The following is a 16480-nucleotide window of genomic DNA, read 5'->3' as shown; positions in this document are numbered from 1 at the left end:
GTTACACCAATAGTTACCCAAAAAAAGTTAGAAGAATTAAAATCTCTTCTAACTTTTGGGTAACTATTATAAACGCCCAGACTGACACCCATGGAACTCCCTCATATCCCTGACTCTCCCCACATCCTTGATTACTCCCTCCCCAACATGGTATCCCCCACCACCCCGATCCTCCAAAGATTCTCCCAAGTCCTGCAGACCTCCCCGACTTTAGATCTCAAACAATCTTACCAAAAGCTTGGGGGTCTGGTCAAGGATCATAACACATCAAAAACTCAGCACAAGTATAATGGGGGACAAACCTGTTCATGGGGTGCTGCTGCAGACATGCAGACTTAACTCAATTCCCCAGGATTGTCTACATGCAGCCCACTACCAGTATGGTGCTCATTATTGATATCAATGAAAAAAATCAATTGGAAAAAAATTAAAAATCAATAGAAATTCAATGAACAAATTTCTTCTCCAATCAGTTTTTAAAAAATTGTCCTATGTTAACTAATGCAATTAGTTGCTTTAGTGACAGCATATATTAAATTTTATCTCAAAAGCAAAATAGCCCAGCATACAGGATCACTCATTTGTGAGACAGTTTTGATAATTTTCTCTTGGGATTACCAACTAGTGTTCAGAAAGTGTGTTGAAAAATGCATTTGTTTAGCATGCCCAACCACTCTCCAAAGTGGCAAGTAAAAATAAACAGATGTAACATGGAGGGAGCCCAACACAGGTTGTCCATATTTCAGTTGTTACTTAACTAGTGCCTGGCAATGTTCCTATTAATTTAGCATTTTTCATCAGAATCACTGAAATTCCAGGAAATACAATATAGGTACAACTGCTTGAGTTAATAATGCTGTCACTGCTCTCTAATGTATGATTTCTCTTAACATAATAAGTGAATGCTTTTGTAAGGCTGTTTGAGGGAGAATTATTTAACACCTTATTGCATGCAGTATTAGTTACGTCAATATTACCAAAGCTGCTTTCAAAAATCTGACAATTTTATCACTCCCTCATGATATATATTAAGACAAAAACTGGATGATATGAAACATGGTCAGTTGTTTTTTTAATTGTCATGGAATATTCTGATTGCCATGTTATAAAATAAGAATAATGAATAGTTACGGTGGACAATCTGAAAACTGATTGATGAAAACTTGTACTTTAGAATGTAAATGGCCTAAAAGTATAGTGGATAAATAAATCATGACAGGCCAACTAAATTTATTTCATTTACTGCTCTAGGAAGCAAAGAAATCTCAGAAGGAATAACTTTGGTGTCCAGCACTATTGGCTTGGCTCCATTTGAATTTGATGGCATGCCTCTTGCCTTTTCCCACAGCAAGTTGATTTAACATTAGGCAACTACACATTAATAACGTACTGTCATAACTACATTTTCCCTGCTATAGGAAGCAGCTGGGTAGCTGAACCTCTATCAGTGAATAAAATAGACATATAGCACATATATATTGTTTTAATTTTATTGGTGAAATGAGTGAAATCAATAAATTACACACAGGTGACAAAATCATAAATATGTCATGTGCAATTGGGTTCCCAACTGTATAATTTACAGACTGGTATGGCGTTCCAATTGTTAAAATTGATAAGCAATTTCAATGTGTAAACAACTAAAATTAAATAATCTGAATACTTTAAATGCCTGCAAGTCACTGAGAAGGAATACGGCAAGTGCCTGCTGATAAGTGTATAATTTATGTAAATTTAGGGAAGTGATAAATGATAGTTAGAAGCTAAACATCGAGTCTGCTACACCAATTACGCAATTAAAAAGGCAAATCATGCAATTAAGAAGGACTTTAACAGTAGGCACACAGGTAGGTACCATGGGTCGCAGATTTTAGCATTAAATATGAAATATAATATGCACAAAATCGAGACAGGATACTTGAGTTTTCCCAAGTTGAAGCCAAAGGATGGGGAAAAACACGTAGCCTGTGACAGCCAAAACAGTAATGAGAATTTTAAAAAGGACAAGTGGTTAATCGTTTGCACTTTTATTAAAGGAAGGAAATTTCAATGAACAAGACTCAATATATGAGGTTATTTGTGAGCCTTCCTATTTAACTTCTGAATAGTGTAGCTTGTCATCCTACTATGAATTTGAAGAATTCATTAATATTGTGAGTTCCTGAACAAATGCATGTATTTTTCATGTTTGAACTCAACTTACAGTGATGTAAAATAATAAATCAAAATCATGTTTTATTTGTAGACAGATTGGTATACTTGTCCTGGCTGAACACAAGAATTCACAACTTTACTTCAGAACACTAACTTCCCAGTTAAAGAGAAAATGTTAATGAGATGAGGAGACATTAAGCTTTTGGAAAGATTATCTAAATGCAATACACAGGAATTGCTAAACAAACAATGCTGTTTGAATTATTTTCAGTTAGAATATGGGAGAAACCGGTAGTTTCCAGTTCAATTATTGAGCAAAAACAAAAGTGCATGCAAATATAAAATCATTCTTGTTCCCATCTTGCCCTCATTTCTATTCACTAGTTACACTAATTAACCTACTGGGTATACACTTCAGCAAAATTAAATTTTCATTGCATAAAGAAGTTTGAAATTAAAATTTCAAGTGCTACAGCTGGCAATGACTACTAAGAAAATCTTCCATTTTCACTTAATGAGTACCAAGTTTGAACAGCAAGAAGCAATAATCATCACTTTACAATTATCTTCCCATAAATTATATCTAATAATGCATTAGCATGGAGGAAAACTGATTAATTGAGACACAAGTGTATTCACCAATTAGCTATCTTTTTTCAAATCGGTGCTTCAAGTCCACACCAATGTGGGATTTTCAAAACATTTTACAACTCAATTTGGAATTAATAGAGAATAAGCATCCATTGATAACTGTAACGGTTTCTTAGTGAATAGATAGATTTGCCACTTACGATGATCTCCTGAGCAGGTGAAATGGAACACACCATCTTCAATATATTTTCTACCATTACTCCAGCCCAGTTCAAAGCTGCCCAGTTTAGCATGAAGTTATGACCACCATGCCAGTAGCAGACGAAGCTAAAGGCCATTGCAGAAGAGAACATGATCCTTAGCAAACCATGCCGTGACCCTCCCAATGGAATATAAATGTACCTGCAGGGACAAGAAATCCAATGGTAATTAACACAACACAAAGAGGTTGGATCGAAACATACCTTTTCCATAAAATGTTTTTTTTAAACTCAATCACAGGGCGTGGACCTCGCTGGCCAGGCCAGCATTTATAACCCATCCCTAATTACACATGAGGAAGTTGAGGGGATACATCCAAAGGAACAGATTAATGAAACTCCTGCCTTGCAGATATTTGAAATACAGTCCCAATTTTAAACCCTCCATAGTCAGGCTTGGTGATTAATCAGCAGTCAAGAGCTATGTGCTGCATTCCTGACACCTTTGTGTCCATTGCCATTTTAACTCTGCCAATTTGTGTTGCTGGGCAATCATCCACCACAGGGTGGTAGATGATTCATCAATTGTTAAAAGGCAATAACACAATTCAAGGCATAATTTCCCCCTGACATAAACTAAACAGAGGATTGGTGTGAATTGTACACAGTCCAAGTGGTTCAGCTAAAACTAGCAGCAAGCAATGTGAAATTTAGAGGCATGGTTTTCATTGCAAATGCAAGCACTCAAAACTTTGTAAGTAAATAAATGTTCCACAGTGTAGTCAACTAGAAGATGTTTAGCTTCTAACTATCATTGAAGAAGTACTTAGGTGACTGGAGACAATTAAGAAATTTTCTTGCATGAATCCCAATTACCTCTTAAAATAGATAATTTAGCATCACAACAAACTTCTAATTTGGAATTGTTGCCATTATATTTTACAGGGAAGATAGCTTCCACTGGTCGAGGTTATATAATTGGCTAAGAGCATTGCTTATACGTCTGTGGAATTTAACCATTTTTGAGCACATATCAAAAGATACCAAATAAGACTTCATCAAGTCAGTGTCTAGAAGAGTTTACACCTATAAGAAATTGTACTTTTCAGAATATTATAGACTACTTTTGGAGTAAGTAGGCATAGCATAAAGTCAACTAGCAGAAAACGTGTTTCTCATTCCTCTCTCTCAAAAAACAAATAAAAAGTCCCGAGAAACCTTAAGGTCTCCTGGTTTAGACTTCCATGCTGACATTTCTAATTAAGCACAAAGGCACTTCTGTAATTTTTTTAAGTGGTTGCATGAATGCTTAAAGAGCCGGTCACATGATTTAATGGTGGTATCATTGGGGTGTTTCACAGGCCCCTGCCAAGTTTCATTTTCTACTCTATACAGGCAACAATAAATCTGTTGTTAGTTTGAACCTACATATGCAAATCACATCTTTTTCTTTTTGTTTAAAGTCCACAACATCTAACATAGTTAGGACATTACAACTTTGTACCATCTCACCCATACAAACGCCCAGTAAAGACTAACAAGTAGCTCCTAGCATGGGATAAACTAAAACATGACCCTGAGCTAAAACGATGGCCAGTATACCCACAGTGTAGCTAATGTGTTGACGCCTTGGGTACCTGTCCTGGCCAGAGTTATTCTAACAAGTGATTGACATAGGGTAAACAAACAGCCCCAAGAAATAAAGCATCTTAACGGGTGCTCGGAGGCAGGGGGAAGTCCCTGTCAGCCGCCTTCTGGTGGACAAAAACCAGGGAAGATGGAAGAAGACTGGAGAGGGAGAGCTTCTTAATACTTTGGCTACTGAAAAGAACGCTGCCACAAGCTACAGAGATCAGCACAATCTGTGCTATCCATCTGTGTGTTCACCAGGATCAGTAAACCTGTCACGAGTTGTAATGTCCTAATCATGTTAGGGTAACTATGTTACCACCTCCCCACCCTCTAGCCATCACACCCGCCCCCCACATCGATCGCCCCCTTTGCAGAATTCCCCTTACCCCCCCAATCACTAATCAACACCCCTCCTGAAGAGTTCCTCCACCCCCCCACCCCCCCCCCCCCCCCCCCCCCTCACCTCGCACTGAAAGATTTCATTACCCCCTTGGTACACAGCACCTTTCATGATGTCTCTAATTGCTTTATAGTCGATTGAGTACTTTTAAGTGTAGTCAATGGTACAATGTAGACAAGGTTATCAAATGACAAAAGGTTCAAGGGGCTGAATGGTCTACTCCTGCTCCAAATACTTACATCCATTTGTCATTCTGGGATGGAAGAGATGAGCTGAGTTAGATGGACTCTGTCATCCATAATTATCTTGCAAACAGAGAGTGGATTTATGGCTAGAGTTCTGTTTATTTTGTTGCTATTGAAAGTTTACTATGAATGTGCTTTGTGGGGTGGGATTGCCAGGACAGGAGTGCACAATGGGCTCATACTGAATGTATAACCTGTTTTACACTGCACATGATAGTCTCTTCCATTGACTTCAACGTTATCCTTTTACCACCTGACTTATTATCCCACTCTATCTTGCTCCCTTTCATGAGTTTTGGAGGTATTGAAATATTGTGATAAAGTTGTGCTACATATCTAAAAGCAGCAATCAGTAGCGTCTTCAGACTTGCTGATCACGAAACAGGTACAATTGTGAACTATTCAGTCTTTGCTCTCTGGCCTCTTAAAAGTCCAGTTGCACAGATGCACCTGAGGACATAGAAACAGGAGAAGCATCGGTGCCCATGATTTCTCTCCCAGGCCCTGAAGCTGTGTCGGCCAAAAGGGCTGTTAACGGTAACAGTGCCAGGAAACAGGCACATTGTCTGGCTTTATATTCAAGTCATGTCTGCCTCTATTCAGTCCTCGAAGGATCCAAAAACTCAACTCTTATTCTCTACTCCCAGTTGGATCTAGAGGAGTGTTGGTAAAATCGAGCTTGCAATCCACATCTGATAGGTAAAATGTTTTTTTGTCAAGGCTTCAGATGAAATGAAAAACGGGCCAGAACAGCTTTGATAGAATGAGTCAGTGCTGCTGAAGAGAGAGGTCAAAAATGTGAATGTAGTTGTGCATGGCATTGATTGTGGATCTTAGGATGCAGTGCGAATAGTCTTTTGGAGAACACTCAGTGTCTCAGAGATAGATGTAACTGTGGGTGGATACAAAACACGGCGGGTAGAATTTTTGTTGGAATCCATGTGAAATAAGTCAGAGACAGTTGCTGAGGGAGGAGATTTGGCTGTCAAAACAAGCTTTAGTGGATACCTGATCAAACAGGATGGGAAATTGAAAGCAATGAAGGTGAACAAGTTTAAAAAGGCAAACTGAAATCCTGGCAGGGAGAAAAGGAGAACTTTTTCAAGGTAGGCATTTATAGATGAGAAGTGGTATCAGTGAATTAAATTCCAATACAAAAATAACGTACTGCAGATGCTGCAAATCTGAAATAAAAACAGGAAATGTCGGTAACAAGCGTGCTCCAGTTTCCTCCCACAGTCCAAAGATGTGCGGGCTAGGTACAGGGCAGCACAGTGACACAGTGGTTAGCACTGCTGCCTCACAGCACCAGGGATCCAGGTTCGATTCCCGGCTCGGGTCACTGTCTGTGCAGAGTTTGCACATTCTCTGCTTGGGTTTCCTCCAGGTGCTCCGGTTTCCTTCCACAGTCCAAAGATATGCGGGTTAGGTTCATTGGCTATGCTAAATTGCCCTTAGTGTCAGGGGGATTAGCAGGGTAAATATGTTGGGCTACAGGGATGGGGCTGGGTGGGATTATGGTTGGTGCAGACTTGATGGGCTGAATGGCCTCCTTCTGCACTGTAGGGATTCTATGAATCAGCAAAGGTTATCAGCCTGAAACATTAACTCTTTCTCTCTCCACAGATGCTACCAGACTTACTGGGCAGAATTTTAAGGCCCCTCCCACCGGCAGGATCCTCCATTCCTGCCGAGGTTAATGGAGTTTTGAACGGCTCACTGTATTTTACTGCCCCTGCCCCACAACAATTGTAACCCATTTATATTATGGAACCACTTCCAGTGAATGCAGTTGAAAAATATATGCCTATTCCCTTAGTGCCAAAACATTCCATTTATACTGCAATGCATATTCGGTATGAGCAAAAAATTCTTTGTAGCAGCAGAATTAGATCAATTTTAAGGCAAAGTCCACACATTCTGTAAAGCAAGTATCAGTCCTCATACACTGAATTCACACCGGTAGCCCAAATCTCTTCGAAAGATGGCACCGGAGCGAGGCGACTTCTTGCAAGCTGTGCCCAGCGTACCTTCTATGCTTCTAAAACTTCATTCTAACTCTTTTAAACTCTCTAACAATGCTTTGATTTCTCTACACTGTGGCTATGACTGTAACACTACATTCTGCTCTCTCTCCTTCCCTTCTCTATGAACGGTATGCTTTGACTGTATAGCGCGCAACAAACAATACTTTTCACTGTATACTAATACATGTGACAATAATAAATCAAATCAAAAGTACTTTTCCTCCAGAGACAGTAAGCAGAATTCCATCCCAAAAGGGATTTTGGTACCTACAACAACATCAGTCCACTTCACCAACCTAATCAAATAACCGACAATGATATACTCGATATCAGTTACAATTTTATACAGTGAAAGAACTATTAGGGAAGCCATGCAAAAGACTGGCATGGGGGATGGGAAAATTCACACTGGTGCAGAAACAAAAATTCATCAATACTGGAAAAGGATCAAAACCACATCATCAGGCAAAATAGAGGGAACTTGATTTTATGTCTGGCACACTGTGTATGATTTAGAAATACTTAAAAGGAAATCAACCCCCCCCAATTAAAACAATAGAATTTTGGGAGATAAGATACAAGGATATTATTTTTCAGATCAAGGGCTCCTGTAAATGATTTATTGTCACAGCCAAGTCGTTACCATTACAATGAGCTATGAAGACCTTTAGAGAGGGTTATCACCATGGAAAAGCTCGCAGTGGAGCAGAGGACTCTCCAGCAACTGACAATAGAGCTAATTTTCTGAATGTGCAATCTTTCTGTGTGGGAACAAATTGTGTCAGATCATGAGGAGTGCACCTGCGATTTTACCATATGTGCCCCTGACGTGCAGGTTTCGTGATGGAAATTTGCAAAGACTCCCCCAACCTTCCTTCTCTCGGAAGCCAGCAAAAGATGATGAAAAGTTTCAGTGAAGAAGTCACAAACCCAAACACAGCTAACATTTTAAATACACTATTCAATTATTGGCCATGGCCATTTAAAAACAGATCATTCCACTGAAATAGAGAGACCAAGGCTTCTTGTAGCCTGTGCTGCAGGATTGTCCCTCATAGAAGTAAAAATAGATATTTCAGAAGGTGCAATGGTTAACAGCTAAAAGCGGAATAAGTATTTTCAAAGCAAATCTTAGATATGCATGTAGAAATGTGCTTTTGGTGCATTTTGTGCTTTTTAACCTAAAAGCAGATAGATTACAAGATGGGGGGAGTTTCTGCATTATCTTAAAGGACCCGGAGGAAGCACCTTCGCTCCTCCTAGTGCACAAGCAGTGGCATAAAGACACTTCCCCAAAGGATTTAGCCTTTCTCCCTTCTTAAACAGCTGTGTTTCCAGATGTGAGCAACATTCTGTGTCCTTGCTCCACTCAGTGCTCCTTCAAAGTGGTTTTCAACATGGAGAAGTACAGATTCATCAGCTGCGAGAGTGCAGTTGCTGGCAATCAGCAGACAGTTTCCTTGCCCGTGTTTGACCTGGTACATTCCTTACCCTGGGTGGCACGGTGGCACAGTGGCTAGCACTGCTGCCTCATAGCGCCAAAGTTCAGTTCCTGGTTTGGGTCACTCTCTGTGCGGAGTCTGCACGTTCTCCCAGTGTCTTCATGGGTTTCCTCTGGGTGCCCCGGTTTCCTCCCACAATCCGAAAGACGTGTTGGTTAAGTGGATTGGCCATGCTAAATTCTTCCTCAGTGTACCCGAACAGGCACCGGAGTGTGGCAACGGGGGGATTTTCACAGTAACTTCATTGCAGAGTTAATGTAAGCTCTCTTGTGACACCACTAAATAAACTTCAACTTAAAAGGCAGTAACTTTTTTACCTTTAGTCCATCATTTGGATTTTAATAACAACAGGCAAGAAAAATATTAAATTTATTAAACTAATTAATATCTTTACCAAATATCTTTGCAACAGCATCATCAAAAGGTACTGCTTAAATATACCTGATAAATTCAGGACATTCATTCAAATGTTCACTCCAAATGTAAGTCTTCAAACTAGAATGAACTCCTGCCAGAATTTGACTTCTTAAATTTTAATTGTTGTTGATCATCTCAAAATGAAAACAATTTTTTTTTTTAATCTGCTGGTGTAAACACTTGGAATACAAACTATAAAAATCCACTCTGGGTCAGTATTACCAGAACCCATCAACACCACTTACTTTTCGTCAATAGTTTTTTTTTAAACCGTCTGGCCAATTCTAGATCATCTAATACACATGTATACATATCTATATCTTTGCTTTAAACATTACCTCAGAAAACATTGAAGAGCTCATGTTTTATTTTCTCATGTTCAAGATTCTGCAAACCTTCACTGTCTCTAAAAATGGTTTTACAGGAGATTTTGCATCCATTGCAATATTTGGCCAAAATGATTTACCTATTTGCATAACATCATGTTTTCAGTACCTCATCAAAAAAAAAGTGCAAATCTGCCCACAGGAAAAGGAGCTACCTGACAAATGTAGGGTTAGGCTGTCAGTGAAAGCCAGCCAATTTGTAAACAATGGATGATTTTCACATTAACGTCTAGTCTTCGAACCCCAGTTACTGTAGGTCAGCTGGGCTTCACTTGTGTGTGGCAAAAGAGTAGTATGGGTAGTGGTGCTAGGCTTTACCCAAATGCTTCTCATCCATACAGCCCTCCAACATAGAGCTAGTACTTACAAAGAGGGGAGAAAAATGACACTCACAATGTCACAATTTGGTCATCCATTCCCATTTACTTCCACCTGTGGTCTATACTGGCACAAACCCATGTCCCCTATTTGCAAGAATGTTATATATATCTGATCAAGACTAAACATTATTATCGAACTCACTGGCCAACTGTTTGAGGGCTTAAAAATAAACCATTTTGAATTTCCTTCAAGCTTCTCTTGCACTGTTACTCTGACTTTGGCTCCTGGAATGTGGCCCCCAAAGTTACTCTCTGTGGCCCCTGGGGCCACTGTTCAAAATGCCAGCAAGTGAAGTCAGCCTGTTTCTCTCCCGCATTTGTTGTTGATAGGCTCAACCTATCAACAGTAAATACGGGAGGGAAACATTCTCTGATTCATAGGTTCATATAATCCTTACAGTGCAGAAGGAGGCCATTCAGCTCATCGAGTCTGCACCAACCACAATCCCACCCAGGCCCTATCCCCATAACCCCATGCATTTATATCAGCTAGTCCCCCTGGCACTAAGGGGCAATTTAGCATGGCCAATCCACCTAACCCACACAGGTTTGGACTGTGGGAGGAAACTGGAACACCCAGAGGAAACCCATGTAGACACAAGGAGAATGTGCAAACTCCACACAGACAGTGACCCAAGTCGGGAATCAAACCCGGGTCCCTGGTGCTGTGAGACAGCAGTGCTAACCACTGTGCCACCGTTCCGCCCTACGTAACTATAAAATGAGCTTCTCATATGCTGTGAATAAGGAACTTGTCATAGAGTCATAGAGGTTTACAGCATGGAAAGAGGCCCTTCGGCCCAACTTGTCCATGCCGCCCTTTTTTATATCACTAAGCTAGTCCCAATTGCCCGCGTTTGACCCATATCCCTCTATATCCATCTTACCCATGTAACTGTCTAATGCTTTTTAAAAGACATCATTGTACCCACCTCTACTACTACCTCTGCCAGCTTGTTCCAGACACTCATCACCCTCTGTGAAAAAATTGCCCATCTGGACCCTTTTGTATCTCTCCCCTCTCACCTTAAATGATTGAATGAATAATAAACATTGGTGGTGGGTAACTGCGCTGGGGAGAGAGGGTTTCAGCGGGGGAAGGGAGAGAGAGAGAGGAGCTGCAAGCCCCATGGACAGAATGTGCTGCAGGGCCTGAGAGAGAGGTTGCAGGGCCAGGGAAGAGAGAAAGAGAAAGTGGGGTGTGTAAGTGAGAGAGAGTGTGTGTGTGTGTGAGTGAAAGAGAAAGAGTGAGAGACAGTGTGTGTTTGTGTGACAGAAAGAGAGAGAGAGTCGGTGTGTGCAAGAGTGTGTGTGTAAGTGAGAGAGAGTGTTTGGGTGTGTATGAGAGAGAGTGGGTGTGTGAGCGTGTGTGTGAGAGAGAGAAAAAGAGGCTGTGTGTGTGAGTGAGTGTGAGGGGGTGGGTGTGCACTTGAATGAGTGAATGGGTATGCGTGTGAGTGAGTGAGTGAGCGAGTGTGCGTCTCACTCCCAGTCTCAGGATTCTCAGTCACCCTCACCCCCACATACTCTCACCCACTCGAGTAAACACCCTGGCTGGAATTTTTCGGCTGTTGACAACAGCGGGATTTTCTGCTCCCACTGTTGGCGCACCTCTGCCATGGGTTTCCTGGTGGAAAGGGGCGCATTCAATGGGAAACCCTGTTCACAATGACAGGACAAGATGATCCCGTCACCTGCCAATGGTGGGCTGCCTCCTGCCATTGCACAGTAAATCCCACCCCCGAGTCTGGGAGTGAGCTCGACATTCGCTTGCTTTTTCCCTATCCCACTTTAATGATCATTTTTGCTAATCACTGTTGCAAAAAATTATCAATGTATTGCTTTGACATAGCTTGCTGAGCAAAAATAAAGCAGTTTCTTTTCTTCATACTCAATTTATTTTTTGAAATTCAAACATCTTTCCAATATCTGCTCATCAACCCCTTGTTTAAGAAAAAATGGAAATGTGGTTCCTGATGCAGAAAGGTTGGGCAAGCCTAGTCTCGCTAGTAGTTCTTTTATTGGTTTGATACTGCTAAATAATTTTGCCTATGAATAATAGTAATTAATAATCTTAAAAGACATCTGTAATTTAAATTATTGCGTCAGTTCTTTGGCATAAAATATATTTTAATTTGTACGGAACCATTTCATGCACTATAAATAGCTGTTGTTGCAGATCAGAATAACTGAATTATGACATTTTTCTGTATCCTTTTATACATTTTTTTGCATACTTGAATACTGTGAAATTTCCAAGTATAAAATTATGACACTAGAACTGTTCTGGATTGAGGGGAGAACGCTCGTGCCAGTAAATCCCTGCGTGCATCAGAAGCATCTCACCTGGTGTTGTCAAGATGTCCACTCAGCCCATTGGCTGTTGTGACTCTCAACTTCCAAATTTGGGCCACACCAATCCATTGTGCATATTTGTTTGTTACTTATCAAAGGACAAGCATTCAGCTGCAAGGAGGACTCAATATTAAAACTGCTTAAAAGGTCAAGCATCCAACCTGCAGGTAAGGTCATTAAGAATAATGTCTGTTGTTGCAAAGTTTCTGGAAGTCCTCTACAATTTGCTGACCTGTTCACACAAAGGTTGGAACAGGTACCGAGGTTGCAGTTGCAGTGTCCCTGGATCTGCACCACAACAGGATAAATGGAGCAGAAACTGCAGAGAGGGAAAGCTCTGCACACGCTGAAGTTGGGTTCCTTCTGCTCTTTTACAATAACAGAAGGCTGTTTAGCAAGCTAGCCAATGTACCCAAGCACCTTAGTCTGCAAACCCATCAGTATTCTCCCATATGCAAAACCATCAAGGTCCTCATCCAAGTCTTCTGAAGCAGAAATCGTCTCTCGTGCTGGCACACAGACTATCATTTCCCCTCCACTGGTCTGGCTGCAGCCCATTCATGCCTGGTGGCTCAACATGCTGATCACAATTCTATACTGTTCTCTATGGTTTGTACTGTGCAGTGTTTGAGCTGGTAGCAGTTGTGACTGCGCCAGCGGCAGTTTTCAGGTGACTCAAAGCAAAAAGGCACAAGGGAAAGGTTGGAGTGAAATGAAAATCAAGGGGTCCATGATCATACTATCTGTGGCTCTCTAATTATAGTAAGAAGTTTAACAACACCAGGTTAAAGTCCAACAGGTTTATTTGGTAGCAAAAGCCACACAAGCTTTCGGAGCTCCAAACCCCTTCTTCAGGTGAGTGGGAATTCTGTTCACAAACAGGGCATATAAAGACACAGACTCAATTTACATGAATAATGGTTGGAATGCGAATACTTACAGCTAATCAAGTCTTTAAGATATAAACAATGTGAGTGGAGAGAGCATCAAGACAGGCTAAAGAGATGTGTATTGTCTCCAGACAGTGAGACTCTGCAGGTCCAGGCAAGCTGTGGGGATTACAAATAGTGTGACATGAACCCAATATCCCGGTTGAGGCCGTCCTCATGTGTGCGGAACTTGGCTATCAGTTTCTGCTCAGCGACTCTGCGCCGTCGTGTGTCGTGAAAGCCGCCTTGGAGGGCGCTTACCCGAATATCAGAGGCGGAATGCCCGTGATCGCTGAAGTGCTCCCCAACAGGAAGAGAACAGTCTTGCCTGGTGATTGTCGAGCGGTGTTCATTCACCCGTTGTCGCAGCGTCTGCATGGTTTCCCCAATGTACCATGCCTCGGGACATCCTTTCCTGCAGCGTATCAGGTAGACAACGTTGGCCGAGTTGCAAGAGTATGTACCGTGTACCTGGTGGATGGTGTTCTCACGTGAGATGATGGCATCTGTGTCGATGATCCGGCATGTCTTGCAGAGGTTGCTGTGGCAGGATTGTGTGGTGTCGTGGTCACTGTTCTCCTGAAAGCTGGGTAGTTTGCTGCGGACAATGGTCTGTTTGAGGTTGTGCGGTTGTTTGAAGGCAAGAAGTGGGGGTGTGGGGATGGCCTTGGCGAGATGTTCGTCTTCATCAATGACATGTTGAAGGCTCCGGAGGAGATGCCGTAGCTTCTCTGCTCTGGGGAAGTACTGGACGACGATTATTCATGTAAATTGAGTTTGTGCCTTTATATGCCCTGTTTGTGAACAGAATTCCCACTCACCTGAAGAAGGGGCTTGGAGCTCCGAAAGCTTGTGTGGCTTTTGCTACCAAATAAACCTGTTGGACTTTAACCTGGTGTTGTTAAACTTCTTACTGTGTTTACCCCAGTCCAACGCCGGCATCTCCACATCATCGTTCTCTAATTATGTCAGATAGCAAAATGAGGGTGAGCCAGTACAAGGTAGGGACATACCACCATATTCACTGTTCTAAAGTATACCAGATGTGATGGACTCTGTCACAGCTAGCTTCATGATGCAGAGAGCCAACTCCTTGTAGAGGTAAGGAGTTTGCTCTCTCCTATTGTGGCCACCTTGAGCTGCAAGAGAGAGAGGAGGATGTCAGTGACCATGTCACATGTACTGCGTTTGAGTGAAGCATCTGCCACAGCTGCAGAGCTGGAGGTTAGTGGAAGCAGCAGAAACTGGGAGGGAGGCTGGCAGCACTAATGTATGCAATAGTGAGGTGGAGTATTTGGAGGCTGGACACGAGCCTTCAGTGCTTAAGAGTGCTGAGGGGTGAGTGAGGGGGTGAGGTGCGTTAAGCAATGTGAGAGGATGGTGGTGCGCAGGATAAGAGATGTCATATGAAGATGTATTCACTGACTTTGAACACCTGTGTGAGGTTGTTCGACTTCTTGCAGCACTCCTTGCAGGTCCATGGGGGTAGACACCAAGAACTGGCTTCCCCAGCCACCTGTTCCCAATCCCTACTGAGTGGGCTTTGAGCTCCCACTCAACCATGGCTTTTCTCCTCTAGTTCACCTCCACTGTGAATCTGAAGCCCTCTCTCTTAGCCCTGTGTTCCATTTCCCTCTTTTACAATTGCAGCAATAGTATTCAGCAGCAGCCAACTGTAATTCAATACAGCTTTTCTTTAAGAAGGACAGACTGCCTTTACGAAAAGGCTAATTTTAAGAACAATTTACCAACTGAAGAAACGAGGCTCCAACAGCTTAAATTTCTCACTTTCTGGGGTACAGATGCTGATTTGCACTATGCTAACAATTATCACATCATTAAAAAGATACTTAATGTCAATTACCAGCCTTAAATTTCTATGGCAAGTTTAATGTCCAATTAAAGGGCAAATCCAGTAACTTCTCAAAAATAATGGGGAGGCTAATGGTGAGATGATGCCTGCGGGGAACAAACAGCAAAGTGGCTTAAATCAATTGCAGAGCCTGTTAAATTGCAGTCTCAAGGTTATAAGTTGTTCTTAGCAATTCTTAAAATACTGAACGTTAAATATTCCAAGTATTGAAAAAACCTTTTGGAAAACAATGATAAAAACTGTCGGAGCTGGCAATTAGGATTTTGTAACAAGATGAAATTAATGAAAAAAAGGGAAAATGGGAAAGGAAAGATGGGAAAAGAAAACAAGGCACAATTATTTATTTAGTGCCATTCACGACCTTGGGACATCCAATTTGCAGCCAATTAAGTACTTCTTAAATGTTGTCACTGCGGTAATACAAGAAACATGGCAGATAATGTGCACACAAGCAAGTCCTACAATCAGCAAATAATAACCAAATAGTGTATTTTTCTTACTTTTCCTTTCTATTTCTTTATTCTGTCTCAATTTGATTGTCATTTTATCTTTCTATGCCTGATAAGGCCTTAATTCATCCATGCGTCATCTTCCTTCTTTATTGCTGGTTTGATTCTTTCTCAATCTTTTAACTTCACTGGTTACAGGCACAGACTGTTGGTCCCATTGTTTGCCAAGGCCGCAAATGCTCCATTGTCCTCACCTCACACTTCAGCACTTTGTTTCCTTTTTTTCTTTCTGTACCTGGTTTGACTTTAATTCACCAACCTCTCTGTAGTTTCCCTGATTCTTACTCAATTCTGGTTAAGGAGGAGAGAGAGAGAGGGAGAGAGACTGTTGGGACCATTGTTCACCAATATCCCAGATGCTCCATTGTTCTGGCCATGCCGTTGTCAGCTCGCAATTCCAGGCCTAAAGTGTTTAGGATGCAGGAAAAAGTTTACTGCTGTGAGATGCCCCTCCAGGAAGATTTATACTCCTGGGACCTACTATCATGTATGCAGATTTAGGGAAGTGGGAGTCAACCAAATTTATAAGTTCACATTATAACAATTAGTTCAATACGTTAACATATTGTATAGAAGAATGTTATAAAATTTGGAAGTATATTCAATGCGACTTGTTTTCTCAGGCACAAAGAAATTCTGTTGGATAGTTAATTTAATTCGTACATATAGGTCATGTGCAATTAGCATTTACATTGGCATGCTCACCCTAGCAGCTCAAATAAAGTTACAATTTCATAACATATTTTCCATGTGAATTATCAATCAATTGATGCTGTCCTTATATTTTACTATGTTCGTAATCTATGTAAGGCAGAAGAAAATAAAAAGTTTACTTCCGTAAAAATTCAAGTCAAGCCAAACTATCATCTGTATACAAAAA

The 16480-nt window shown here is 41.2% G+C and overlaps 1 protein-coding gene across 1 annotated transcript in view; it reads right to left on the bottom strand.

Annotated features, from left to right (window-relative positions):
* hhat (hedgehog acyltransferase) overlaps window positions 1-16480 on the bottom strand; it is a 211320-nt gene that overhangs the window by 110683 nt on the left and 84157 nt on the right. Inside the window, exon 10 of the mRNA XM_078229731.1 lies at window positions 2946-3147. Coding sequence (XP_078085857.1) covers window positions 2946-3147 — 202 coding nt within the window. The remainder of the gene's footprint in view (window positions 1-2945; window positions 3148-16480) is intronic.

The sequence above is a fragment of the Mustelus asterias genome, chromosome 15 (genome assembly GCF_964213995.1).
Source record: "Mustelus asterias chromosome 15, sMusAst1.hap1.1, whole genome shotgun sequence".
Lineage (NCBI taxonomy): Eukaryota > Metazoa > Chordata > Chondrichthyes > Carcharhiniformes > Triakidae > Mustelus > Mustelus asterias.
The sequence above is the reverse complement of the archived record's forward strand: the minus strand, read 5'-3'. Positions and strand labels throughout refer to the sequence as shown.